This window comes from Penicillium waksmanii, assembly GCF_028829765.1.
Source record: "Penicillium waksmanii strain IBT 27052 chromosome Unknown utg000009l:1.0-4314994.0:1.0-4318279.0, whole genome shotgun sequence".
NCBI classification, from domain to species: domain Eukaryota; kingdom Fungi; phylum Ascomycota; class Eurotiomycetes; order Eurotiales; family Aspergillaceae; genus Penicillium; species Penicillium waksmanii.
In genome coordinates, this window is record NW_026643255.1 from 461,967 (window position 1) to 485,481 (window position 23,515).

General features: G+C 50.3%; 12 protein-coding genes across 12 annotated transcripts; 8 read left to right on the plus strand and 4 right to left on the minus strand.

Annotated features, from left to right (window-relative positions):
- Positions 1-26: 26 nt before the first annotated feature.
- Positions 27-468, minus strand: N7481_010531 (cytochrome P450 oxidoreductase; the record flags this gene model as incomplete). The annotated part of the gene is made up of 2 exons (XM_057269750.1): positions 27-214; positions 237-468. The coding sequence occupies 2 exons, from the start codon at positions 466-468 to the stop codon at positions 27-29; spliced, it is 420 nt and encodes a 139-aa protein (XP_057116924.1).
- Positions 469-1,142: 674 nt separating this feature from the next.
- On the minus strand, positions 1,143-3,242 carry N7481_010532 (tyrosine--tRNA ligase MSY1; the record flags this gene model as incomplete). The annotated part of the gene is made up of 6 exons (XM_057269751.1): positions 1,143-1,808; positions 1,855-1,881; positions 1,938-2,283; positions 2,338-2,624; positions 2,679-2,832; positions 2,923-3,242. The coding sequence occupies 6 exons, from the start codon at positions 3,240-3,242 to the stop codon at positions 1,143-1,145; spliced, it is 1,800 nt and encodes a 599-aa protein (XP_057116925.1).
- A 1,248-nt stretch (positions 3,243-4,490) lies between these two features.
- N7481_010533 (zinc-dependent alcohol dehydrogenase family protein) lies at positions 4,491-5,744 on the plus strand (the record flags this gene model as incomplete). Its single annotated transcript, XM_057269752.1, has 4 exons — positions 4,491-4,652; positions 4,721-5,110; positions 5,191-5,637; positions 5,700-5,744. The coding sequence occupies 4 exons, from the start codon at positions 4,491-4,493 to the stop codon at positions 5,742-5,744; spliced, it is 1,044 nt and encodes a 347-aa protein (XP_057116926.1).
- A 359-nt stretch (positions 5,745-6,103) lies between these two features.
- Positions 6,104-9,024, plus strand: N7481_010534 (putative raffinose synthase protein Sip1; the record flags this gene model as incomplete). The annotated part of the gene is made up of 2 exons (XM_057269753.1): positions 6,104-6,307; positions 6,379-9,024. The coding sequence occupies 2 exons, from the start codon at positions 6,104-6,106 to the stop codon at positions 9,022-9,024; spliced, it is 2,850 nt and encodes a 949-aa protein (XP_057116927.1).
- A 498-nt stretch (positions 9,025-9,522) lies between these two features.
- Positions 9,523-10,966, plus strand: N7481_010535 (uncharacterized protein; the record flags this gene model as incomplete). The annotated part of the gene is made up of 7 exons (XM_057269754.1): positions 9,523-9,591; positions 9,671-9,817; positions 9,894-9,998; positions 10,063-10,344; positions 10,442-10,497; positions 10,568-10,713; positions 10,800-10,966. 7 exons carry the CDS (start codon positions 9,523-9,525, stop codon positions 10,964-10,966), a joined length of 972 nt encoding a protein of 323 aa, XP_057116928.1.
- Positions 10,967-11,330: 364 nt separating this feature from the next.
- N7481_010536 (N-terminal L-serine N(alpha)-acetyltransferase NAT4) lies at positions 11,331-12,418 on the plus strand (the record flags this gene model as incomplete). Its single annotated transcript, XM_057269755.1, has 2 exons — positions 11,331-11,406; positions 11,448-12,418. 2 exons carry the CDS (start codon positions 11,331-11,333, stop codon positions 12,416-12,418), a joined length of 1,047 nt encoding a protein of 348 aa, XP_057116929.1.
- Positions 12,419-12,542: 124 nt separating this feature from the next.
- N7481_010537 (GPI-anchored transamidase subunit GAB1) lies at positions 12,543-14,059 on the minus strand (the record flags this gene model as incomplete). The annotated part of the gene is made up of 5 exons (XM_057269756.1): positions 12,543-12,781; positions 12,841-13,463; positions 13,523-13,725; positions 13,783-13,847; positions 13,918-14,059. 5 exons carry the CDS (start codon positions 14,057-14,059, stop codon positions 12,543-12,545), a joined length of 1,272 nt encoding a protein of 423 aa, XP_057116930.1.
- Positions 14,060-14,278: 219 nt separating this feature from the next.
- nop7 (mRNA-binding ribosome synthesis protein NOP7) lies at positions 14,279-16,410 on the plus strand (the record flags this gene model as incomplete). The annotated part of the gene is made up of 3 exons (XM_057269757.1): positions 14,279-14,300; positions 14,358-14,456; positions 14,522-16,410. The coding sequence occupies 3 exons, from the start codon at positions 14,279-14,281 to the stop codon at positions 16,408-16,410; spliced, it is 2,010 nt and encodes a 669-aa protein (XP_057116931.1).
- Positions 16,411-16,880: 470 nt separating this feature from the next.
- On the plus strand, positions 16,881-18,710 carry N7481_010539 (uncharacterized protein; the record flags this gene model as incomplete). The annotated part of the gene is made up of 1 exon (XM_057269758.1): positions 16,881-18,710. The coding sequence occupies one exon, from the start codon at positions 16,881-16,883 to the stop codon at positions 18,708-18,710; it is 1,830 nt and encodes a 609-aa protein (XP_057116932.1).
- A 315-nt stretch (positions 18,711-19,025) lies between these two features.
- On the minus strand, positions 19,026-19,466 carry N7481_010540 (uncharacterized protein; the record flags this gene model as incomplete). Its single annotated transcript, XM_057269759.1, has 2 exons — positions 19,026-19,218; positions 19,270-19,466. 2 exons carry the CDS (start codon positions 19,464-19,466, stop codon positions 19,026-19,028), a joined length of 390 nt encoding a protein of 129 aa, XP_057116933.1.
- Positions 19,467-19,741: 275 nt separating this feature from the next.
- Positions 19,742-21,428, plus strand: N7481_010541 (NAD-dependent succinate-semialdehyde dehydrogenase; the record flags this gene model as incomplete). The annotated part of the gene is made up of 5 exons (XM_057269760.1): positions 19,742-19,762; positions 19,821-19,908; positions 19,977-20,177; positions 20,242-21,247; positions 21,311-21,428. The coding sequence occupies 5 exons, from the start codon at positions 19,742-19,744 to the stop codon at positions 21,426-21,428; spliced, it is 1,434 nt and encodes a 477-aa protein (XP_057116934.1).
- A 510-nt stretch (positions 21,429-21,938) lies between these two features.
- Positions 21,939-22,635, plus strand: N7481_010542 (uncharacterized protein; the record flags this gene model as incomplete). The annotated part of the gene is made up of 3 exons (XM_057269761.1): positions 21,939-22,022; positions 22,316-22,505; positions 22,580-22,635. The coding sequence occupies 3 exons, from the start codon at positions 21,939-21,941 to the stop codon at positions 22,633-22,635; spliced, it is 330 nt and encodes a 109-aa protein (XP_057116935.1).
- Between the last annotated feature and the right edge of the window lie 880 nt (positions 22,636-23,515).

Below are 23,515 nucleotides of genomic sequence, written 5' to 3' on the forward strand. Positions count from 1 at the left end.
TCCAAATCTAGAAATGAGGAATTAGTCTACTGAATACGACGAGAATGGAATGGAAAATCGAGAATAGATGAAAGTCGCTCGTACAGTTCATCGGCAAAAACAGAGTCTGGTTTAGACGAGTGCTTAGCAGATTTCTCGAAAAGCTGGGCTGCAGTTTCGCGATCATTCACTATGATCAGAGGCTGACCAAATACCGTCAGACGGCTTAGAGGGCCTGTTAAACTCATTAAAAATACCGTACAGGTCAATAAATAGGCAATCTACTTTACCATAAATAGCCCTATGCTTTTGGTAGAACTTTCCAGGGTGTTGACCATCGGGGCATAAGTCCAGATGATTTCCAATGAGAGGCCAGCCTTTCGGCCCAGGAGGCAGGTCCGGGAGACTTTTGCGAGAGAAAAGCCTTTTCAGAACCGTGAAAATGGCCGCGCTCACGGCAAGTATGACAAGGTGTGTTGTAGTTGACATGATAATGGATACCGATGCAAGGATACCCTACGGATCTCCCTCAACAGCCCTGGAGGTGAATGAACTGGCTATAATCAAATCGGTATTTAAAACGAGATAGTAAGATTCCGGATGCTGCCTGAGAAACCCCGAGGGAAAAAAAGCGCAAGTCTCAAATTTTCACATCTCGCAAGTCAATGACCTACTAGGAATAGTCCACCCCGCGAGGAAATCGGGATTGGCGCAAACCACTACTCCTTTTTATGTGCTAATTCGCGGTGTCCCAAGTCTTCACGAGGCGACCAATCACAAAACTCAGAGTATGATCCTAGACCAGCTCGCTTTGGGGGCCGCAATGTACAGCCTCGATTGAGGGATCAGGCCCAAAGACGTGAGCGAATCAGTTTGTGCGAATTTCTGTACGCACGGTCAGGCTCCCAGAGCCTTGCGCTTAGCATCATAAGGCTTATAACCCGATGCGGCAAGCACGAAGTGTCTAAATACGGTATGGTATGCGAGCATTTCAAGTTATTTCGGAACCAAAATGATCGAGATATCTACAGAGATGTAGTTCTTGCATGAGCCCAACGTGCTGGGTGCTTTATTGATAAAATATGTTTACTATACAGATGGATTATTATACATAGTCTATGATACATGTATGAAGTGGAGATGGAATAACCCCCGATTTTGCCTCAGTTGGTGGGCTCAGTCGTATCAGTCGGTTCAGCCGCAGCTTCAGTCTCTTCCCAACCAGGAGCAGTGAGACCCTGTGCACGGAATTCTTCGTCGCTGATAATCTGAACCAGCTTGAACTTCCACTTGCCCAGCTTCAACATGATCAGATCATCATTGATGACAAACTCCTTGGTCTTTTCGGCAGGCCAGACCCGGATAGGAGTGAAGGCAAGATCGTCGGACATCGGACCACTGTCTCCAGGACGGCTTCCCACATAGGCACCGTTATTCGTGATAACGCGGTGGCCCTCGCCCTTGGATGAGACAAGGCCGGCAGACCACAGAACCTTGTTGAAAGTCTGGTTGTACACCAAAGATCGCGGGAGAGTAACCTTGGCATTGGGCATGTTGGCAAAGTTGGTCTGAGAGGCGTATGGGTTTCCGGACTGGGGGGTGGTCATTCCGGTCAAGGGCGACTGGGGGTTGCCACCTTGGCTCGATGTTTTAGGCATAGGCGAGGGTTCGCCGGTCGAGGACCGAGGGCGGAAAAGCTGGCGGTGTTGGAGGGACACCGCATCAGCCTCCTCCTTGCCGTGAACCAGCTCTACAAACTCGTAGGCTAGCTTGTGCTGTGCAAGACGCTTTGAAGGATCGGCATTTTGCTCCGCCATGAGGGAAGCGATCTCAGGTAGGGGGGATGAAAGTGAACAACTTAAGGTAGCGCTCCACAGTATCATCAGGGGTGCGGACGAAGAACTGGAAAATAGTTAGCTCTAGACGAAACAGAAGCTTCATGGAACGAGTAAACTAACCTGGTAAAGCTCGAAAGTGGTAGTCATGCTCTTGTCGAGCCAAATTGCATTACCAGCGGACTTTCCGAACTTCTCTCCAGACGAGGCTGTCAAGAGAGGCGTTGTAAAGCCAATGGGTCGGTCCAGTTCCGAGTCCAAAGGATTACGTTTTTGCTCATCGGCAGTGTTACGGCTAATTGACTTGACGGCATCCATACCGAACAGGATGTTTCCATACTGATCAGATCCACCCACTTGCACTTGAGTACCCTTCTGGAACAGGTTCCACCAGTCCCAGCCTTGGAGAAGAGGGTAGGAGAACTCAGCAAAAGACATGCCATCGCCCTGGTTCATCCGATTCTTGACACTGAATATAATTGTTAGTTCAACTGAACAGCCAAATTGCATTGATAAGACTCACGTGTCTCGGCCAAGCATAGGTCCCAGCCTAGTGAAGGCGCCCAGATCGCGCAGGACCTCAATGAAAGGCATTGAATTCCACCAAGTGTTGTTGTTGACCAACGCTCGTCTCCAGATAGCCTGTTTCTGATAACCGTGTCTCCTGCCGTACTGCTCAATGCTAGTGCCCAGCTTCTTCAATTGCATGTGCATGCTAGCCATGTTTGCCTTGCGAATCGAGGTATGAACTTTTTCGCGGCCCTTTAGTCGACCTGTGGGGTCACCAACTCGAGATGTAGCGCCACCCAACTATTTTGTGTCAGTCAGCCATTTCAAGAGACTCTCAGGCCCAAAGAAACTCACCAAAAAGGTGACAGGCAAGCCCCAAACATATCCCCAAGCCAGGACCATAAACGGCAACATATGTCCCACGTGCATAGATGGCGCCGTAGGGTCAATTCCGACGTAGATACCGGCCCTCTTCTCGGTGAACACCTGATGAAGCAAATCGCGTTCTCTGGAAAGATAAGAAATGGACAATTAGTACTTGTTTTCCAATTAATTCATGCAGAAGAGGACCCCGAATAAATTCCAGCTCACAACATACCCAACAACATCATGAATCAACCCGCGTTCTTCCAGATGAGCCGCGAAGCTCTTCCTCTTGCCCTCGTTAATCTCCTCCGCATGCCGAGCCCACTCATCTTTGCCATCCTGAACGCGCTTCAGCCATTGTTGCGTGATTAGCCTCTTCTGCTGCGGTGTACACTGGGATTGTTGAAAAAACAGAGCCGGGCGACGGGTCTCGCAACGGAGCGGGTTTGTTTGCGATGCTGCGGCGAAGCTACGTGCTCCGCATGACGCGGTTCGAGGTAGGGGCGCGTTGCGACAAGTCGCGCGAACAAGAGGCGTTGACCGAGGTCGCATGGGACCGATTGATGTGAAATGGGTAAGGAGGAAGGGCGTTCCAGTGGAAAATTGGAGGAATGAGTCGCGGAGACCAAAAATGGCCGGCGATCAGGCCAGCTCCGAGATTGTCGCGATAAGCGGATCATCGTTAATCCATGGGATAGTTTAAGTGCGAGGCTAGTATAGAATGTCTACGGAACTGTACTTGATCAGAGCTATCTTGTAAACTTGAAATATCTCTCCGATAGCTTTATAGTTTATTAATTTATTGATACAAATTCCATGCTAACTGCCGTCATTTTCTCATTCTGCAACTTGCAATAACCGCAGGACCAAGAGAAGTCCCAGTGGGTCCATGTTTTCAGATCCCGAAGCTCCGCTCCGCCGAAGTAACAACGAAAAGCAAAAGCTCCGGAGTAACTTACGTTTTGATGTTCCGCACAGGTTAGTCCAATTGCGCTATATTTGGAGAATAAAGAGCTAATTTAAAGTTTTCAAAACCCGAACGCCGAGAAGAAAAGGCGAATGGTTCCAGCGGTGACAGGTTAATATCTATTTTCAACACAGAGTAGATAAAAACATCCAACTGGGGAAGAGTGGACATGACGGGCGTGTAATTTGATTGGAATAGATTTTACATAGTAAAATTGCCATATCATTTAGTACTAAATAACATAGAGGCTCTTCTAGATCACCTTCTCTCCTTTTTCTAACAATGTATCATTGTCATAACGCCATACTCCTGACGTAATGAGCCATAGGATAAGCCATGGATGGTTATGGTCGGGTGAGCAGGAGAGGTGATGACCGGATCCTATGCTTCATCTCGTTCTTTTTCTTTCGACTTCCTTCTTCTTTTGTCGTTATTTTTTTTTTACCCCTTCATGTCCTCATGTTCCTTCACGTTGCTACGCATCTTTAGAGGGCCTTTTGTATGATACAGGCACCGGCGCAGACTAGATGGACTATGGCTTTTGTAATTAGGACTGTGCTTGCTGCAGGGGGTTCGGATGAACCGGGATTGATCAGCATTGAAATGTGTCCGAGAACGGTCTCTCATCTGCCCGAGAACAGCCTAGACCACCTGTACTCCCTATCTTCGACGTAATAATCGGTAGATCGCCTACGTCAATTCGCGGGCATTTATAGAAGACCTCATATGCCCCTCCGAGTACCACCTCAACTCATCGCAACTGCCAATTTCTCTACACATTCTCTCTCTCTCCAAAATCCAACCAAATTACAATTGAATTGTCGTATAAAACAATGGCCCCCTCAACCATGAAGCAATGGGTAGTCGAGAACAAGGACAATGGCTTCGACGGCCTTGCCTTCAAGGACGCGCCCCTCCCAACTATCGGTGAATCAGAAGTGCTGGTCAAGCTTCAGGCTGCCTCGCTCAACTACCGAGACTTGATCATTCCCTTGGTAAGAATACCAGCACGATAGAGCAACCCAGCTTGACAGTTAACTAATTGCACCACACCACAACACAGGGTAAATATCCCTTCCCTTCTGGTTTCCCTGTGGTCCCGGGCTCCGACGGCGCTGGCGAGGTCATTGAGGTCGGCTCCAAGGTCACCGAGTTCAAGAAGGGCGACAAAGTTGCGACGCTCTTCAACCAGGGTCACCAATATGGCCCGATCGATATTCCCGCGACACAGACCGGACTAGGCGGCGTAATCGACGGCACCATTCGCGAATACGGCGCTTTCGCCGAGAAGGGTCTTGTCAAGGCTGCGAAGAACCTCTCACCAGTTGAGAATAGTACTCTGACATGCGCGGCTCTGACAAGCTGGAATGCGCTGTACGACCTAAGGCCGTTGAAGCCTGGCCAGGTCGTTCTAGTCCAGGGAACTGGCGGTGTGAGCATCTTCGCTCTTCAGGTAAGTGATTGCTTCGCCCATGGTAGTTAACGGCCAGTTATCAATGAGCAGCCTGGCTAATCAATATCCGTGAGGGTTAGTTTGCCAAAGCTGCGGGTGCGATCGTGATCGCCACGACCTCATCCGACGAGAAAGCTAAGAAACTCAAGCAACTGGGTGCGGATCACATCATCAACTATAGGTCCGACCCGAACTGGGGCGAGACTGCTCGCGCGTTGACCCCGGATGGTGCCGGCGTGGACCACATCATTGAAGTCGGTGGAAGTGGCACCCTGAAGCAAAGCTTCAAGGCCATTAAATTCGAGGGAGTGATCAGTGTGATTGGATTCTTGGGTGGTGTCAGTCCTGCTGATCAGCCTAGCGTTCTAGATACTCTGAGCAACATCTGCACGGTTCGCGGTGTTTATGTTGGGAGCAAGGCGCTGATGCGGGATATGATTCGCGCGATCGAAGCCAATGATATTCACCCTGTTGTGGACCATAAGGTCTTTTCTCTGGCTGAAACCCGGGATGCGTATGAACACATGGTAAGTGAAGTGAACTGTTCCCTCCTGGGTGTAAAAGGATATCTGTACTAACTTGGAAATAGTGGGCTCAAAAGCACTTTGGCAAGGTGGCTGTCAGGATCCACTAGAAATCAAGTAGGAAGTGCAAAAGGAATACTCAGCTACAAAAGCAATGCTACAGATACTCTATCTCCATGCATGGAACAAAGAAGATCGAACATCGTAAGGTAGATAGTAAATAGGATGCAGTGTAGCGCACAGAAGCCGAAGAGTCGAGACGTTGAGGAAGGTTCCCCGCTGCTTCCCTCAGCACATCACAAGATCCCCGGGCCCTCTCCCTCTTCATCTTTTGTCATTCGTCCAAAGTTCACAGCTATCGGGTCCGGCCTGGGCGATTTCTCAACTCAACGCTCGCTAATCGGCTAGCTACAGCTTAATCTAATCTCTGCACCCGAGAGAGTTGGGAGCTTACCCCTCCCATCCGATCATGCATGAGCAAATTGACAGAAATACCTCCAATCTCCCCATAATCGGACCTGGCGATTCTATGAAACATCAGAGCCCGCACTTTGCTCGCCCGGTCCAGATGGTTCTTTTCGCCCGTGTGACGTGCTACCCTCCACTGGGTCAAGTAACCAGCATCCCCAGAGTCCAAAAGAAGTTGCGGTCGGAGAAGGACCATGGCGATACGGTGAGTACTAATCAGCTGTCTTGGGTACAATAATACTATAAACAAAGATCGAGTATTAAAGGCTGGACTAGGTGCGCTTCACAGTCACCATCGAATCAAGCACATCTCTACCAGATCAACCCTGGGAAGCTCAAATCTGGCATAACATCTCCGATCCAGACTGGACGGCGCTGCCACTGCACGAAACCAAACAGTCAGCCGCGCCTTTGCTTAGTGGAAACGCCACAGAATATAAGTATTATCGCCACATATTCACAGGACAGATTCAACTCCCTTCAGTCGGTGGGCATGCACAATTCACGGTGCGCTTTCGCACAAGCCCCGACACCGATTGGCAATGGGTAAACCCTCATCATTCGGTCGGTGATGGGGAAATCGTATACACTGCCCGCGAATCCGGAATCAAGAAAGCGCTATCACCTTATTTCCCCTCTCAGGTTCGGAAAGAAGAGCTCGCAAAATATATCACCAACCTTTCGCAAGATATCCAAGTCGAGTCACGGACCAGCGAGGCCCCCGGTTCTCTACTATGGTCAATATCAGGAAATGTGTCTGCTGCAGCAAATGGAGCATCCGGAATCAGTACTCTTCTTCTCGGTACCCCTTCTTCAATAATGAGGAACTTTTCCTTGGTGCGGGTTTGGAGTCCGTGGCTGGGGCCACGACATGGTAGAGACTGGTTTGATTTGACGGAAGATGCGATACTATGCTCTTTCCTGCGCAAAGATGGTCTGAATCTCGTTTTGCTAGCCATTTCAGGTATCAACGATGTCTTGACGGTTTTTCAGTCTGGCGATAATGGCGAGGTCGTGATCAAGGCCAGGAACGATAACACGAAATCCGCCCAATTCAATGTCTTGGCTGCTGTTGCGGAAGACTTTGAAGTCGCTATGTCTGCTTTAATCTATGAGTCGCGGAAGGTGGTCAAGCCATTCTCAGACTCTTCAATGGATGATTGGGAAGAGACGTCTCCGATATCTCCTCTCGATGATGATATTGTCTTTGTTGAGAAAGACCCGAAAATACAATGGCTGGCTGAGTGGTTTGATGGCTTGACATTTTGTACTTGGAATAGCCTGGGGCAGGATCTAACGGAGGAAAAACTTCTCCAATCCTTGGAATCTTTGAAGTCTCACGGCATCAGCATCTCGAATCTGATTATCGACGACAACTGGCAGAGTCTCGACAACGAAGGCGAGTCCCAATTCAGAAGAAGGTGGCAGCGGTTCGAGGCAAACGAAAAAGCCTTCCCAGGAGGTCTTAAACGAACCGTTGACGAAATTCGCCTGAAACACCCTAATATTCAGCATGTGGCAGTTTGGCATGCCTTGTTCGGGTATTGGGGTGGAATCAGTCCTGATGGCGACCTCGCTCGAAAGTACAAGACCAAAGAAGTACAAGTCAAAGATCCCAGCTCCAATGGCCCAATTGCACAAAATATTCCCGGGGGCAAGATTCTTGCCATAGATCCCGATGATATCCAGCGATTCTACGAGGAATTCTATAGTTACCTCAACACCGTCGGAGTTGATTCGGTCAAAACGGACGCCCAATTCTTCCTCGACCTCCTCGAGAACCCAGAAGACCGGAAGAGATTTACAACATCGTACCAAGATGCGTGGTCAATTGCTTCACTTACGCACTTCAACACTCGATCAATATCCTGCATGTCCCTCGTTCCGCAGATCATGTTCCACTCCCAACTCCCAAACAACAAGCCAACCATTCCACTTCGAAACTCAGACGACTTCTTCCCCGAGGTCCCAGCTTCTCATCCATGGCATATTTTCTGTAACGCACACAACTCATTGCTCACGAGATATCTAAACGCCCTTCCGGACTGGGACATGTTCCAGACTGACCATCCCTACGCGTCCTTCCACGCTGCTGCACGGTGCATCTCCGGCGGACCGGTCTACATTACCGACGAACCTGGCAAGCACGATTTGAAGCTCCTCGATCAAATGACAGCACCAACCGTTCAAGACACTACTGTAATTCTGCGGCCCAGCGTCATCAGCCGTACTATTGACGTCTACAACGACTACAATGACGGACAGATTCTGCGTGTTGGAAGCTACACAGGTTGGGCAAAGACCGGCAGTGGAATCTTAGGCCTCTTCAATCTCAAATCAGCAGAGTCATCCTGCATGGTCTCGTTAATTGATTTCCCGGGGATCCACAAAGACTCCGACAGTCAATATGTGATTCGCGCCCATACCAGCGGCAAGGTCACTGAGCAAATGCATCTAGGTGACCATCAATCGGTTGTATCCATCATTCTGCAGGATAAGGGATGGGAGATTCTCACGGCATATCCGACCTATTCCTTCACTCTGAATGGAAGCATTCGATCTATAGCGTCGCAGGGTGCTCTGACAAATGTGGCTGTGCTAGGCCTGCTTGGAAAAATGACAGGCGCGGCTGCAGTGATGAGCTCTGATATCTTCTTAGTGGAGAATGGCCGACTGCGATTCGATATTCATCTGAAAGCATTGGGGATACTGGGTGTTTACTTTTCCAACCTGAAGGACTTGGATATTAACCGCAACTTCATGGTGATGATTTTAGGGAAACCTATCCCACCAAAGACGGTTTGGAAGGACGGTGGGGAAAACTCCAATGTTCTGGCAATTGATGTGCTAGGTGCTTGGAAGTGTATGAAGCTGGATAGTGGGTGGAGCAATGAGGCGCTCATTCAGGTCTTTGTAGGTTAGTTGTGCCAGGGGTTGAAACAACTTCATACCTAGACAGGGCTTGGAATATTATTAAATAGAACCAAACAAATCGCACAAACGAGGTTATTCGTAATACTTCGCGCCATCTTTCAAATTAACTCATTTCGCACCTGAACTCGCACCCAACGGCCTCGCCATGTACCTGGAAGTACAAGGGTACCCACTGAGGGGCCCGGCAATTGTGCAATCCAAAGCTAAAATTACCCATCAATTCCGAGATCCACGCGATGGATGGGGAACCAGAGCTCCGGAAAAGCACAATCGCGACGGATCGCGTGTCGGCGAGGACAATGATGAGATTTCCGATCTACGTGGAGGGGGAGGAGGGGTAGGTCGAAGGAGGAGGGGGTGATAAATAGACACGACTCCCCTCGGATACCTTCCATTTGATTAATTCAAAACTATCGCATTAGACAAGTCTTTGCTCTCGGGCTGTTTATTTACTCTTCCTTTTTTCACTCCCACTGCGCAATCACCATGTCTTTAGGCCGCACCTTTAAATTGAACTCGGGCTACGAGATCCCCGCCGTCGGTCTCGGTACCTGGGTGAGTACAGTATCAGCTAGAACATGATTTGGAATAATGCCATGGGTATAAGCTAACAATTAACTGTCTGCGTAATTAGCTTTCCAAGCCCAATGAGGTCGAAACTGCCGTCGAGACTGCCCTTCGTAAGGGCTATCGTCATATAGATGCGGCAGCATGCTACCAGAACGAGAACGAGGTCGGGCACGGCTGGAAGAAGTCGGGCGTGCCTCGCGAGCAGTTTTTCGTAAGTTATACATTCTGAATCACATTCCAAATATTCAATCCAAGGTTTCAAGTTAATAACAAGTTTGTATTTCAAGATCACCAGCAAGCTATGGAACACCCACCACCACCCCAACCACATCGAAGAAGCCCTCAACAAGACCCTCGCAGACCTCCAGACCGACTATTTGGATCTCTACCTGGTAAGTCAATTCTCCCCGAATCTATCAATCAGCCATAGGAAATGAATTGACCACGTATCCATAGATCCACTGGCCCGTCGCTTTCGCCCACACCAACGAAACCCTCACCCCGACTGACCCAGTAACCAAGCGGTTCCAAATAGCCGACGTCCCGGTCTCCGACACCTGGGCCGTTCTGGAGAAATTCGTCGAGACGGGCAAGATCCGGAGTATCGGTATTAGCAATTTCACGATCCAGGCGACCAAAGATCTACTGAAGACGGCCAAGATCCCTCCGGCTGTGAACCAGATCGAGGCTCATCCTTACCTTCTCCAACCGGAGCTGTTCAAGTATTTGAAGGATAGCGTAAGTGATCTGATCCAGATATATTTGGCAAGAGATTGTTGGTCCTGCAATGGGTTTTATACTAGGAGATACTAATTTTGTCTTTTTTGGGGTGCAGAACATTCTTCCTGTGGCTTATAGCCCTCTCGGAAACAATATCTACAACCTGCCTCGGTATAGTTGACCCTGACCCACCTTACTTCCAAGTTGTGCATGGACTGTACTAACTCGGATCCGATCCCAGTGTTGTCGACGACCCGACAGTCGTGGAAGTCGCCAAGAAGCTGAACAAGGACCCTGCTGTTTTGCTGATCTCATGGGCTATTCAGCGAGGTTCCTCGGTTCTGCCCAAGAGTGTGACTCCGTCCCGTATTGAGAGTAACTTCCAAGGTAAGCTTGCCAATGTATTCAGTTCACCAATACTACATACTACTGGTGGTGCCTGGGTTGCAACTAATACCTGTGAACCGGACTAGACTTTGTGATTCCGGATGCCGAGTTTGAGGCTCTGAACCAGCTTGACAAGAATGAGAGATACAATTATCCCTTCCGCTGGGGTGTGGATGTCTTTGAAGAGCTGGGGGCTGCCGAGGCTGAGAGACGGGCTGAGGAGCATGCAGCTAAGTTGAGGGGGAGCTCGTAGCGATGGTATACACTATATACTAGTATTACTACTAGTACTATAGTAGGAAGAATGCATCATGATTCCTCGGTGACACCCAGTAATAGAACTACTATAGTATTGCATTAAATACATTGAAAGTGGAACAATGTAACCAATTTAAAATGAAACTAATGGTAAAAAAAAAAAGTATGAATTTGCATTGCCTGGAGCATTCTAGTCGAAAACAAACCCGAAGCTTTTCCGGTGGAACATCCGAACAGCCCCAGTTTCTGTTTCAAGTTCAACTTCTACCCGCATTCAAGTTGATATACACAGGTGACAGAACTCTACACCTACACTACACCTACACTACACTTACTCCAAGACTACCCAGAGTATATAAATGCCTACCAAAGAGGGCCGCGTAACGAAAAACCAGGCCCGCAAGTCCGGTGCCCACCAACGACGCGTCCAACACCGTAAGTGAAAGTGAACCTCTCCTCTTGTCTGTCACAGACAGCGCGGAGGACCTCCATTTCGAAGACTCGACGCGTCTCACAACAGCATACCACAGACCTACCCTTAGTCGAGCGCACCAATGCGCTCGCAACCGACCAGTTTATCTCGCAATATGTGACTCCACTAGCCACGCCCACGCCTACAGCTACAGGTAGTGCCAGTGCTAGCACTACAACCTCAATTACAGGGAATGAACAGACAAAAGAACTCCCAATAAACAGCCATACATTGCCAACCCCGCCATCTACCCAGCTAAACGCAAACTTGAACGCGCCCACGACAACAACTACCCCGACCCCACTAGCCGTCTACTCATCATCAACCATCCCCCCACTAGACCTAGAAGCATGTCTCGATCTCATCGAGCAAACCTCCGGCGACGCGTATACCGCGTCGGGAATAGGCTGGTCGCGTCCGAAGAAGCGCAAGGAAATGAAATTGCCCGATATGAAATACCTGCTTGTGCGGGGTGACTCCGAGTTCGAGCCGGAGGGGCCACTGTTATCAGCCGACGATGCGCAGGGCGGACTAGTTGTAGTACCCGACGAACCGGTATCCGAGTTGAAGTCGGGCTCGGGATCGGGATTGGGATTGGATTCGGAAATGCGACAGAAGGACAAAGACCAAAATGAAATTCAAAGGCAAAACTCGGCTCGGCTTCTCGGCTTCTTATCGTTCATGGTTACGTACGAGGATGGGAAAGAGGTGGTTTACTGCTACGAGATCCACCTGTCGCCCATTGCGCGGGGGAGGGGGCTAGGCGGTGTTTTGATGAGTCGGATGGAGGGGATTGGGAGGTTAATCGGGTTGGAGAAGGCTATGTTGACTGTTTTCAAGTCGAATGTTGCTGCGAGGGAGTTTTATAGGAAAGGTGGGTATGAAGTTGATGAGAATTCGCCCCAGCCGAGGACGTTGAGGAACGGGACAGTGAAGGAGTGGGATTATGAGATTTTGTCCAAGAGGTTGATGTGATGGTAGATAGTATGAGGTATAGTGGATTTGTTTCTTGGATTTGTTTTCTTTGCTTGGGAGAAGAATACAAGCGCTTGGAGAAATGTAGAAAGAAAATAAAAATGCAGGGTTGTTTAGATATACATTACACTTGTTTGACTTCGGTGCCTTGTTCTTCTGGGTGGTCTTGTTCCCATTCGTCACGTAGGGCAGAGAAGATGCTATCGGCCAGCAGAATGGAGAGACCCAGGCTCCAGACAAGAGTGATGGCGTAAAAGAAGTTGGCATTTCCAGACCCGGCGTAGATCCAGAGGTGGTAGAATGCGGGGCCGAGAAGACTGGAGTAGAGGATGGCGGAGATGGCGAAAAATGTGTACCGCATCACTAGTCATAGTTAGTGGGATTGTTAAATGATTGGTTGGAGTTATCAGTGCAAGGCTCACAAGGGAAAAGATGGCGGTACAAAGGTAGCATCGCAAAGTACAGCGACGCGTCGGAAATGCTGGGATACGGCTTGAAGATCGCGAAGACGCCCAGTAATGATGCAATAACAAACAACGGCTGCCGTCGTAAACGCGCAGTGAGTCCTCCGACATAGCTTGCCAAATGAAGCCAAAAGACTCCAATGAAGAACTCGCGGAATGAGTCGAACATCTCGATGAAGAAGTACCACCATAGACCCACATTGGGGGTCAGGTCAGGGACCAGCAGGTGGAAGCCATAGGTTGCCGAAATGAACTCCCAGAAGTTTCCAGTGATAAGGTTTGACAGCGCGAGGAGCCCGGCAACGCTTGCGGCGAGGATAGCAGCGTGTTGCACGATGTAACCGACAGCGTTTAGCGATTTGTTAGAAGATTGGAGTCGTTGATCGTAGCACATCAAGACTAGCGGGATAAACAAGAGCGCCGGGTATAGAGACAGGTATGAGGCGAAGCCGAGAGCAAGCATCGCGTTAACACTATTTCCACCAACGGCATTAGATACAGCAAACAGGATTCCCGAGGTAGTGAACACGCTAGTCGACCGCGCTAAGCAGGTAGCAATCGTGAAGGGATTAAAAAGAAACCTATACAATTATTAGCTGGGGTTTTATTCAGCCAGATGGGCGCCATTGAGTGAGTGTACCAAGCCGCGACCGAGACCCCGTCCCATTGAATATGCTTCCGAACGGCAGAGTGGAGTCGACTTTGGATAGACTGCCCCGACTCGGAGATTGTAACCAGGGCATAGGCGTTCACGAGATCGACTAGGAAGTAGAATAACGCAGTCGGAATGGGATTGCTGTGTATATCTGGGAGGAGGGAGAATAGAGGAAGGAGAAGCGGTGCCTGTATTATGGGGTTAATCGAGGAGGTGCTGCGGAGCAATCACGGAGAATAGCGTACCTGGTGAAAGACACCACCGTCGTAGGGCGATACATTGCGAGTATAAAGGTACAGCCCCTCTTGTACTGTACAATTCAAGGTCAGTCCATATGTTCCTTTCATTCCTTTCAATGGCCTCACTTCCGGGTTACTCACATCGCTTGAAGCTATTGACTGGAGTCGACACCTCAACTCGACCAGTCAATAGATCTGGCAATGACGGAAACAAACATATGAGAAGCAGTCGCAGGACAAAGGCGACGCCAAACACGCCTACCATGCGTCTGTCGACTGCCATGTTGAGCTGTAGTGCTGTAGTGATGCGTGGTGGAGTATGTAGTAATGTTAATGTTGTTCCCCCCAAGGCGGAGAGAAGGCCAGTCCAACCGGGGGCACGGGCCAGCTGACCGCCTTCCCGGATAACTTTTTTTTTATCGAGGAAAAATTCTCGTTATCGGACTTCTGCTTAGATCTTCCCATTCTACTACTATTTATCCCCCCAACGGTAGCAGACATCATGGCGAAGATTAAGAAGAAGGGTATGTTTTATCTGCCAATTAACCCCATGGAATATCTCCGCTGACATCAAATTGAAGGTACCTCCGGCCAGGCCAAAAACTATATCACTCGTACCCAGGCCGTGCGAAAGCTGCAGATTTCTCTGCCCGATTTCCGTCGCCTATGTATTTTCAAGGGTAAGTTGAGATGGGAATCAATTGGCTTGGTGAAATATGAAACTAACGAGAATCTGCGATTGAAGGAATCTACCCTCGCGAGCCTCGTAACAAGAAGAAGGCCTCCAAGACTGCCACCCCAAACACCACCTTCTATTACACCAAGGATATCCAGTACCTGCTCCATGAGCCTCTGCTGAACAAGTTCCGTGACCAGAAGGCTCTTGCCAAGAAGATCGCTCGCTCCCTCGGCCGTGGTGAAGTCAGCGACGCTGCACGCCTTGAGAAGAATCACGCTCCCAAGCTCACCCTCGACCATGTCATCAAGGAGCGTTATCCCACCTTCATTGACGCTCTTCGCGACCTAGACGATGCTCTCTCTCTGCTGTTCCTGTTCGCTACTCTCCCCTCCGACAAGCACGTTCCTCCCAAGACCATTGCCCTCTGCCAGCGCCTGTGCCACGAGTTCCAGCACTACTTGATCGTCACCAACTCTCTGCGCAAAACTTTCCTTTCGATCAAGGGTATCTACTACCAGGCTACCATCCAGGGTCAAGACATTATGTGGTTGGTCCCTTACCGCTTCGTGCAACGTGTCAATGGCGATGTCGACTACCGTATCATGGCCACATTCGTCGACTTCTACACCACCCTGCTGGGCTTCGTCAACTTCCGCCTGTACTCCACTATCGGCATCCGATACCCCCCGAAGTTCGATACCCGCAGCGATGAGAACGGTGCCGAGCTGGCTGCCTTCACCCTCGAGGGCCGCAATGTTGGCGAGAAGCCCAAGGCCATTGAGTCCAGCAAGACCCAGGCCAACGGTTCTAACAAGGAAGTTTCCAAGGAGGTGCAAGCCAAGGTCGACAAGGTGATCAAGTCGGCTGGATTGGACCAGGCCGACGACGAGCAGCCTATGGACACCACCGAGGAGTCCACTGACGCTATTGATCGATTCGAGCCCGCTGCTCCCGAAGCCGACACCCTCCCCCAGCCCGATATGAGCGGTAACGAGGCCGGCTCCCTTTTCGCCCCATTCGTTTTCTACATCTCTCGTGAAGCCCCCAAGGCGCCCCTCGAGTTCATTCTTCGTTCCTTCGGCTGCAAGCGCATCGGTTGGGATGTTGTCCTGGGTGACGGAGCTTTCACCAACGATGAGACCGACCCGCGCATCACTCACCAGATTGTGGATCGCCCGCAACTCCCTGCCGAATCTCTCCCTGCCATCCCTGCCGCCAACGACGCCGTCCAGAAGGTCAAGCCCGGTACTCGCATCCCTGGTCGCACCTATGTCCAACCCCAATGGGTCTGGGACTGTGTCAACGATGGCAAGCTGATCCGCGCTGATCTATATGGACCTGGCGCTACTCTTCCTCCTCACTTGAGCCCCTGGGTCAAGCCTTCTCGTGGCGGTTACGACCCCCGGGCTTCCCTGGCCGAGCAGGAAGAGGAGGGTGAGGCTGAGGTTGCTGAGGAGGCCGAGGACAGCGACGAGGAGATGGAGGACGAGGCCGCCGTTGAGGAGAAGCCCGTCGAGGAATCCGAGGAGGAGTCCGTTGACGGTGGCATGGATGTTGCCGGTACTGACGATGATGAGAGCGAGGAAGACGAGTCCGATGAGGTCGATGGGGCCTTGGAAGGAATGGTCGAAGATGCCGCCTCCGAGTCTGAAGATGACGACGAGGCTGTTCGCACTCGGCACCAACGTGAGCTGGAGGCCGAAGCCGCCGGTCTGCCCTTCACTTCCAACGGTGCTGACGATGAGGCCGCCAAGAAGAAGGGTTCCAAGACCAAGAAGCTGGCTGCCAAGAAGCAAAAGGAGGAGGAAGAGCTCGAGAGACAAAAGATGATGATGAGCCGCAAGAAGCGCAAGCTGCTTGAGAAGATGATGCACTCCAACAAGAAGCAGTCTGAAGAGGCTGCCAAGCTTCGTTCCAAGCGTCGCAAGATTGAGAAGGGCGCCGAGAAGAAATAAGCTGGAAGCAGTGTGTTAAAATTAGGAGTGCTTTTTTTATGCTGGCGTTTGCGGCTGGATAGTCCCCTGTATATGCATGATCCAAAAATCCATATCAATCAAATTTAATGGTTTACTGCAATGTGTGTTCGTAGTAGCTTATAGTGTATATCTTTTTTTTCCTCCTAAAAAGAAAAGAAAGAAGTATAATAAGTTGACGAATCCAAAATCTGCGCGATGTATAACGATCACGTGATCAGCGACGATCCACCCGGCGGAATTTTTGATGGAGACAACCACCAACCTTGCCAGACCTACACGGGCTATGTCCGAAGTGTCGCGAAACCGAGTCAGAAAAAGCACTCCGTAATGCTGAAAGCAACTGGACCACCTGACCAGCATTCTACGAAGCAAATATCGCTCTCTACGTGACATGAGCGGCCATTCGGCAGTATCACATAATACCCGCAAACCAAACACAACACTGAGGCATGTCCTCACATTCAGATAACATCGACCCTCCATCATCATCACAGTTTGTGCCTCCAGCGTCTGCACAACCCTACCGCTCCATTTTTGGCGGTCCTAGCAGTGATGCGGGTCCACCACTTTCATCACCCCAGCCGGGACCATCTCGAAGGTCAATTTTCGGAGGTCCTAGAAGCAGCAGTCATTTTGGGCCACGACTGGACCCCATGAGCGAGGGACCAGAGGATGATGACTTTGAAGCATTCTTGCGAGACCGGCCCTTGGAGGCTGATTATAACTCTGAAGGAGAAAGCTTTCAAGGAAGTTCTGATGGCGAGGATGGGCTAGGACTCGAGTCTGAACCAGACTTGCCACAAAAGAAGCCACTGTCTCGCACAAGCTCTTATTCACCTAGCAAGTCGGTGTCACTGCCACCGCCGCCAACCACCTATGTTCTTGACCGCGGCCTAGACCTCCCGCCCGGTGTCCCGCGTCCGAACCGATGGACCGGTCCTCCTAGGACGTACAGACAGCTCATCTCAGATGAGAAGGGCGCGTATGATGCTATATTAGCGAATCGATCAATGGACCTTGCAGCTCACCTCTATGATTCCTTCGTGCTTCGCAATCAAAATCAAAAAGCCGGGGAAGTGTTAGGACCCGAAGACGAAAGCGAGGACCCAGCAGCCGTGAAAAAGGTCTGGGTTGGATGGCCGATGCTTGCGAATAATGTTCCTCGTTCTGACGAGTATATCCGGCGACAACTAGATGACCCAGACACCTACCGAATGGCGCCTGATCCACGTCCAAGTGCAGACCTCGAAGAATCTATTATCGCCAGCATGCTGAAGACCGCGAAGGAAAATTTCATGGCGAGCCAATGGGATGAAGAGGAGGTTAGAACTCATCGCGCTCCTCGACTGCCGGAAGAAGAAGATTACAAGATGGACACCGAAGACGAAATGAAGCACTACGAGTCCGCATACGGTAGTGGCATTGACCAAGAACCACTTCGCCCGGTATTCCAAGCCGACGACGACACATCCAGACGGCAATTACGACCGCTATCTCGAAATGTTATTTCACATCTTGATCGAGTCTTGATGGGTCTACACCATGCTATGCAGGGCCGAACCCGCGATCAGCAACACACAGACGGCGAATTCGGTTCAGACGACGAGGACGAAGCATCACGATCACACTCGCGTCACGGCAGCTGTCAAAAAGGCAAAAAGTCCAGCCGCGCATCAAGCGTCCACAACAAACGCCGCCGGCGCAGCCAACATTCATCCGATGAGGACGAAACAACAACTCGAGGTCCCGATAAAAAGTCAATGGCCAACCACTATGTTTTCCAACGAGGCGAGCAACGCGACTGGAGCGAAGTAATGGGCATCGCAGCTATGACCGGACTTCCCTCAGATGCAGTAATGCGCGCATCAAAACGATGCGCCGATCTATTCGGGCAAGACATGACCTTCCGACGATTCCACGAGGGACGCATGCACAAGACCGAGGCGCTGGACCATGGGGAATCGCGCACAGAGTACATTGAAAGCGACACGGAGGGCGAGAATGTACCTGCGCCGTATCCGAAGAGATCTCGAAAGAAGAAACGGGGTCACGGCCGTGATGATGGTTCTGATCAGGGTCCTTCGGTGGCGCTTAAACTCAAGGGTAAGGGTACGCATCGCCGAGCGGATATTGTTTGTCCGATTGCTACGTGTCCCCGACATACGGATGGGTTTTCGCGGACTTGGAATTTGACGCTGCATTTGCGAAAGGCTCATGGGCGAGAGAGGGAGAGGACTGATGGTTCGCAGCAGAGGGGAGCTGCTATTCAGATTGATTGATGTATATATCAAGACTACGTACTTGTAGTAGTAGTAGTACTGCCTTGACATACTAGCTAGTAGTTAGTATTGTATGATAATTGTGATACCCAAATACCCTACAACTATGTTTACTACTGATATACCATGAAGTATACAATTTCTTTTTGTAGATATACTAGCAGTAGTATACTCTCGTCTTAGGTACCCTAGGGTAAAGCGAAAGGAAGCATGGAATCGGCTGGTCCTTCCTACCTGAAGGTAGTTGACCCCGATAGAGTATTGATAGAGTACTTCGGATACGCTATCTCGGTTTTGACGTCGACGGGGGGGGTTTTAATTGGTCAGAAATACCGAGAAGTATTGATTCTTGCACCGTGAGTGGTCAGAAATACCGGAAGCCGTAATCTGAGTAATTACATAACCAGACACACCGCGAGTGGACCGAGATGGATCACTGACTAACAACTCCAAATGTAAACCGTCATGGGAGAGGACAGAAAATTTCCTCAAATCAGCTAGAATATCTCTATTTGGGTGGGAAAAGAAAGAACCAGCTAGGGTTAATTAGAATACATACCTTGTAAATGCAGGTGTAGACCAGTATAGACAGCTGGAAGTAGGCAAAATGCCCCGGATGAGACCCCCCCGCATGGCGCATAGCATCGAGCTTCCCTTCTGAGCGGAGACAAAGCTTCCCTCCACTTTCCACTTTCCACTCTCTCGCAGCGAATCCCGCATCTCCTTCGGTGCTTCTCGGTCCTCCAGTGCAATCATCGTTCAGTCATTGCCTCCCTCTAATTGATCCCGGAGGCACTTTAAATTCCAACTCCCCCGCAGTCTGATCTGCTCCGCGCTTTTGTTTGCCCAGTATCGCTCACTTTTCCTGACTTCCCCGCTCTCGGCTTCTCGGTTTCTCGGACCCTCGCGGAGAGTTTCCCTCTTAACAGAATGGACCGCCTTATCCGTCCTGTCTCTCGACAATTGCTGCGACCTCGTCTTCGCTATCCCTTCTCTATTCCTCCCCACCCGCCGCAAAGAGACTCTACACTATGGGACACAACAAGCCTGATGTGAGTGGGATATTTGCCTATTTCAATGAGCATTGCGCTGACTGACTTGATCCCACAGCTCAAAGACAAGTCGCTCTTCATTGAGAAGTCATACATCAATGGCGAGTGGGTTAGCGCTCAGTCGGGCGAGACCTTTGAAGTCCACGGTAATATCATCCATCACCACTACCAGCAAGCTAGGAGGAAACAGCTCAACTAAACTTGTCTATTGCAGACCCCGCCACTGGCAAACTGATCGGAACATGCCCCGAACTCGGCACCGCCGACGTTGAAAAGGCCATCCAAGCCGCCTCCGAAGCCTTCCCCAAATTCCGCACAACCCTCGCCCGCGAGCGCGCGCGCATGCTGCGCCGCTGGTATCAGCTGATGGTGGATAATGCCGATGACCTGGCCAAGCTCATCACCTGGGAGAATGGTAAGCCGTTGGCCGACGCCAAGGGCGAGGTGAACTACGCCGCCAGCTTCTTTGAATGGTTCAGCGAGGAAGCTCTCCCGCACATACGGCGATGTCATCCCAGCTACCGTCCCCGGCAACCGAGTCATGACCCTGAAGCAACCAGTTGGTGTATGCGGTCTCATTACACCATGGAACTTCCCCGCCGCCATGATCACTCGTAAGATCGGACCCGCCCTCGCCGCCGGCTGTACCGTTGTCGCCAAGTCCCCCTGCGAGACCCCATTCACTGCCAACGCCCTTGCCGAGCTGGCTCACCGCGCCGGTATCCCTAAGGGTGTGGTCAACATTGTCACCGCATCGAAGAACACTCCTGCTGTCGGCGAGCTGATCACCACACACCCGGACGTACGGAAGGTTTCCTTCACCGGCTCGACAAACGTTGGCCGCTTGTTGATGAAGCAGGCTTCGTCGACCATTAAGAAGGTTTCTTGGGAACTGGGCGGCAACGCGCCGTTCATCGTCTTCGATGATGTTGAGGACCTTGATGCAGCCGTCAACGGCGCTATCACTTCCAAGTTCCGCAGCTCAGGCCAAACCTGCGTCTGCGCTAACCGGATCTACGTGCAGAAGGGCGTGTACGATGAGTTCTCCAAGCGCTTTGCTGCCAAGGTCAAGGACTTTAAGCTCGGAGCCGGCTTCGAGGATGGTATTACCCACGGTCCTGTGATCCACGAGCGTGCCGCTGAGAAGGTGCACGAGCATGTCCAGGATGCCACCTCCAAGGGTGCCAAGGTGCTTATTGGCGGACAGAAGGCTTCTGCCCTGGGCCCCAATTTCTATGAGCCCACTGTTCTGTCCGGTATGACCAAGGACATGCTGATCGCGTCTGAGGAGACTTTCGGCCCTGTTGCGGGTCTCTTCCCCTTCGAGACTGAGAAGGAGGTTGTGGATCTGGCTAACAAGGCCGAGGTTGGTCTTGCGGGCTACTTCTTCAGCGGTAATGTTCGTCGTATCTTCCGCGTTGCTGAGGCACTTGAGGTTGGCATGGTTGGTGCCAACACTGGTTTGATCAGTGATGTTGCTTCTCCGTAAGTTGTGACCCATATACCCAATCCCAAACGTATAGTGGCATTTTACTAACTTCGCAACAGGTTCGGCGGTGTCAAGCAGAGCGGTTTCGGCCGTGAGGGCAGCAAGTACGGCATTGATGAGTTCATGGTTATCAAGAGCATCACTTTTGGCGGTATGGGGGAGCCTCTGCAGGCATAAGACTTCCTCGAAAAGGATATGATGGAATATGTATACCAGTTATTTGAAAAATATTGCAATTGAATTATAGAATAATCTTCTGATGAGAGAATCATGCTGCTGTGGCCGGAGAAGCCTCAGGCCTGCTTTGTGGCCCATAACTAGTGGCCTGATGGCGTTTATGTCGAGTTTGTCCTTTGATAGTAGTGGTAGTATTTAGTGTTAGCTATTGCTCTGAGGGTTTTTCCCTCCATCATCATTATCATCGATTTCATCTCATTTTGGTCGGCTCCTACCACTACATGCCACCTTCGCTCCCTCTCCTATTACAATATGTTACACTTGGTTATATACGTATCCATGATATTTAGAGTCACGTGACTATTAATACTTGTAATACAAGTACCATCACGGCAAACTCGACCGCCTTCACCCTCGCCTCACCATTCACGCATCACTCCAATCACAACGCCCAAATCAAATTCTGCGAATTTCCATCGATCCAGTCAGAAATGGCATGACCGACTTTCAATGCGCCTGTCACTTAGTCTCCTCGCCGCGGTCTCGCGCCGGCCAGCGTCAAAATTGAGGAAACCCGCCGTCAGTCTTGACCATGTAAGTACAACCAGCTAGGCTATCAGCTAGCCGAACTACCTACCCTTGGAGTGAATATTCATTGCGCGCGACCGGTCAACGAATCAAACATCGACTATACAAAGAACTTTTCCAACTTACTGTACGCAGTTCATCCAAAGACAGCGTACTCTGACGTTCTGGCGAGAGATCGTACGGGCCCTACATAGTATGTTCCCATTTCTTCACACACCCTCTATCTTTCTCTCTCTATTCTGTCAAGATCAAAAACAAAATATCTAACCGCAGCACTTTCGATTGTTTCTTCGCAATAGAGATCCCCCCCTTCATCAACACGAGATGAACTGCACAGCTACGCGCGTCAAGAATTCGAGCGACATCGCGAGGTTTCGGACCTGGTGCGTTTCGCCTTTCTCTCTGACCATCCCTTTTTGTGCCTGTTTCGCTGGACATCATTGATCATTGCTAATTATGTACTAGGGCCATATTCGGTACTTATTATCGGTATGATTGGTTACTCTTCTTTCTTTACGCTTGCCTTGCACTTGTGATATCGGGGCTAATTTTTTCGTAGACAGGGAAGGCCGAGTTTGATACCATGAAGCGGTATATCGAGGAGCAGGTTGTTGGATGAGGTTGTTGAACAAAGTTGTTGGACTTCTTTATAGACGGCGTGCTTCAGCATAAGTCTGGTGTTTTCGGCATGTGCCAATAGCATTGTATAATATGTAAAACTTGGGGTTATTTATTCTGAATTAAATGTACAGAGAGTATACAACTTGGATTTACTTTGATGAGAAGTGTTTAATTCGTACTTTGTCACATGGGCCGGGCTGGGGCAGACAATGTGACACCGGCCCTGTCTAGCCGCGATCGACCACGCATCATGCCGTGTGTACATACACAGTAACTAGTACATAGCTACTACTAACTAGTGGGATCAAGTTTGGCAGGAATTCCGATGTCCAGCTTGAATATCCCACTAAAGGACAACTGGATACATTGTACGGAGTACATAACTGGATATCAGATTGTCAATGACATCATCGCAGCTTTCCCTCCAATTCTAGACCGATAACAGACCACGAAATCCCTAACCTCCACGAATACGAGTACAATTCTTACTGAAAGCTCTCCGGCTCCAATCAATTCATTTGCCACACGCACAGTTAGCTGTACGTGTTCACCGTCCCGCTGCCGCCTATGCGTCACGTCTTGATTAAAGATTCTTGGGATCATCTGGATCATCTGCATGCCGAGCCCCGCAGTTCCATCCATCACTGGCCCCCTCTGCTCCATCCGAGTGGACTGGGAATAAAACGAGTCTGGCACTTTCCGGCACAGCACCCGGCCACTCAAGACTGGAGACTGAGTGTTTTTTCTCGGCTTCTAGCGTATTTCTCCCCGGATCCTCCTACTTAAGGCCCTATTACTTGCTGCTCACCTACTAGCGGCTGCATTTTCCGGTCAGGGGCGGAGGTGGCGCAGAGAACTCTGCTCAGTCTAGATCTTGA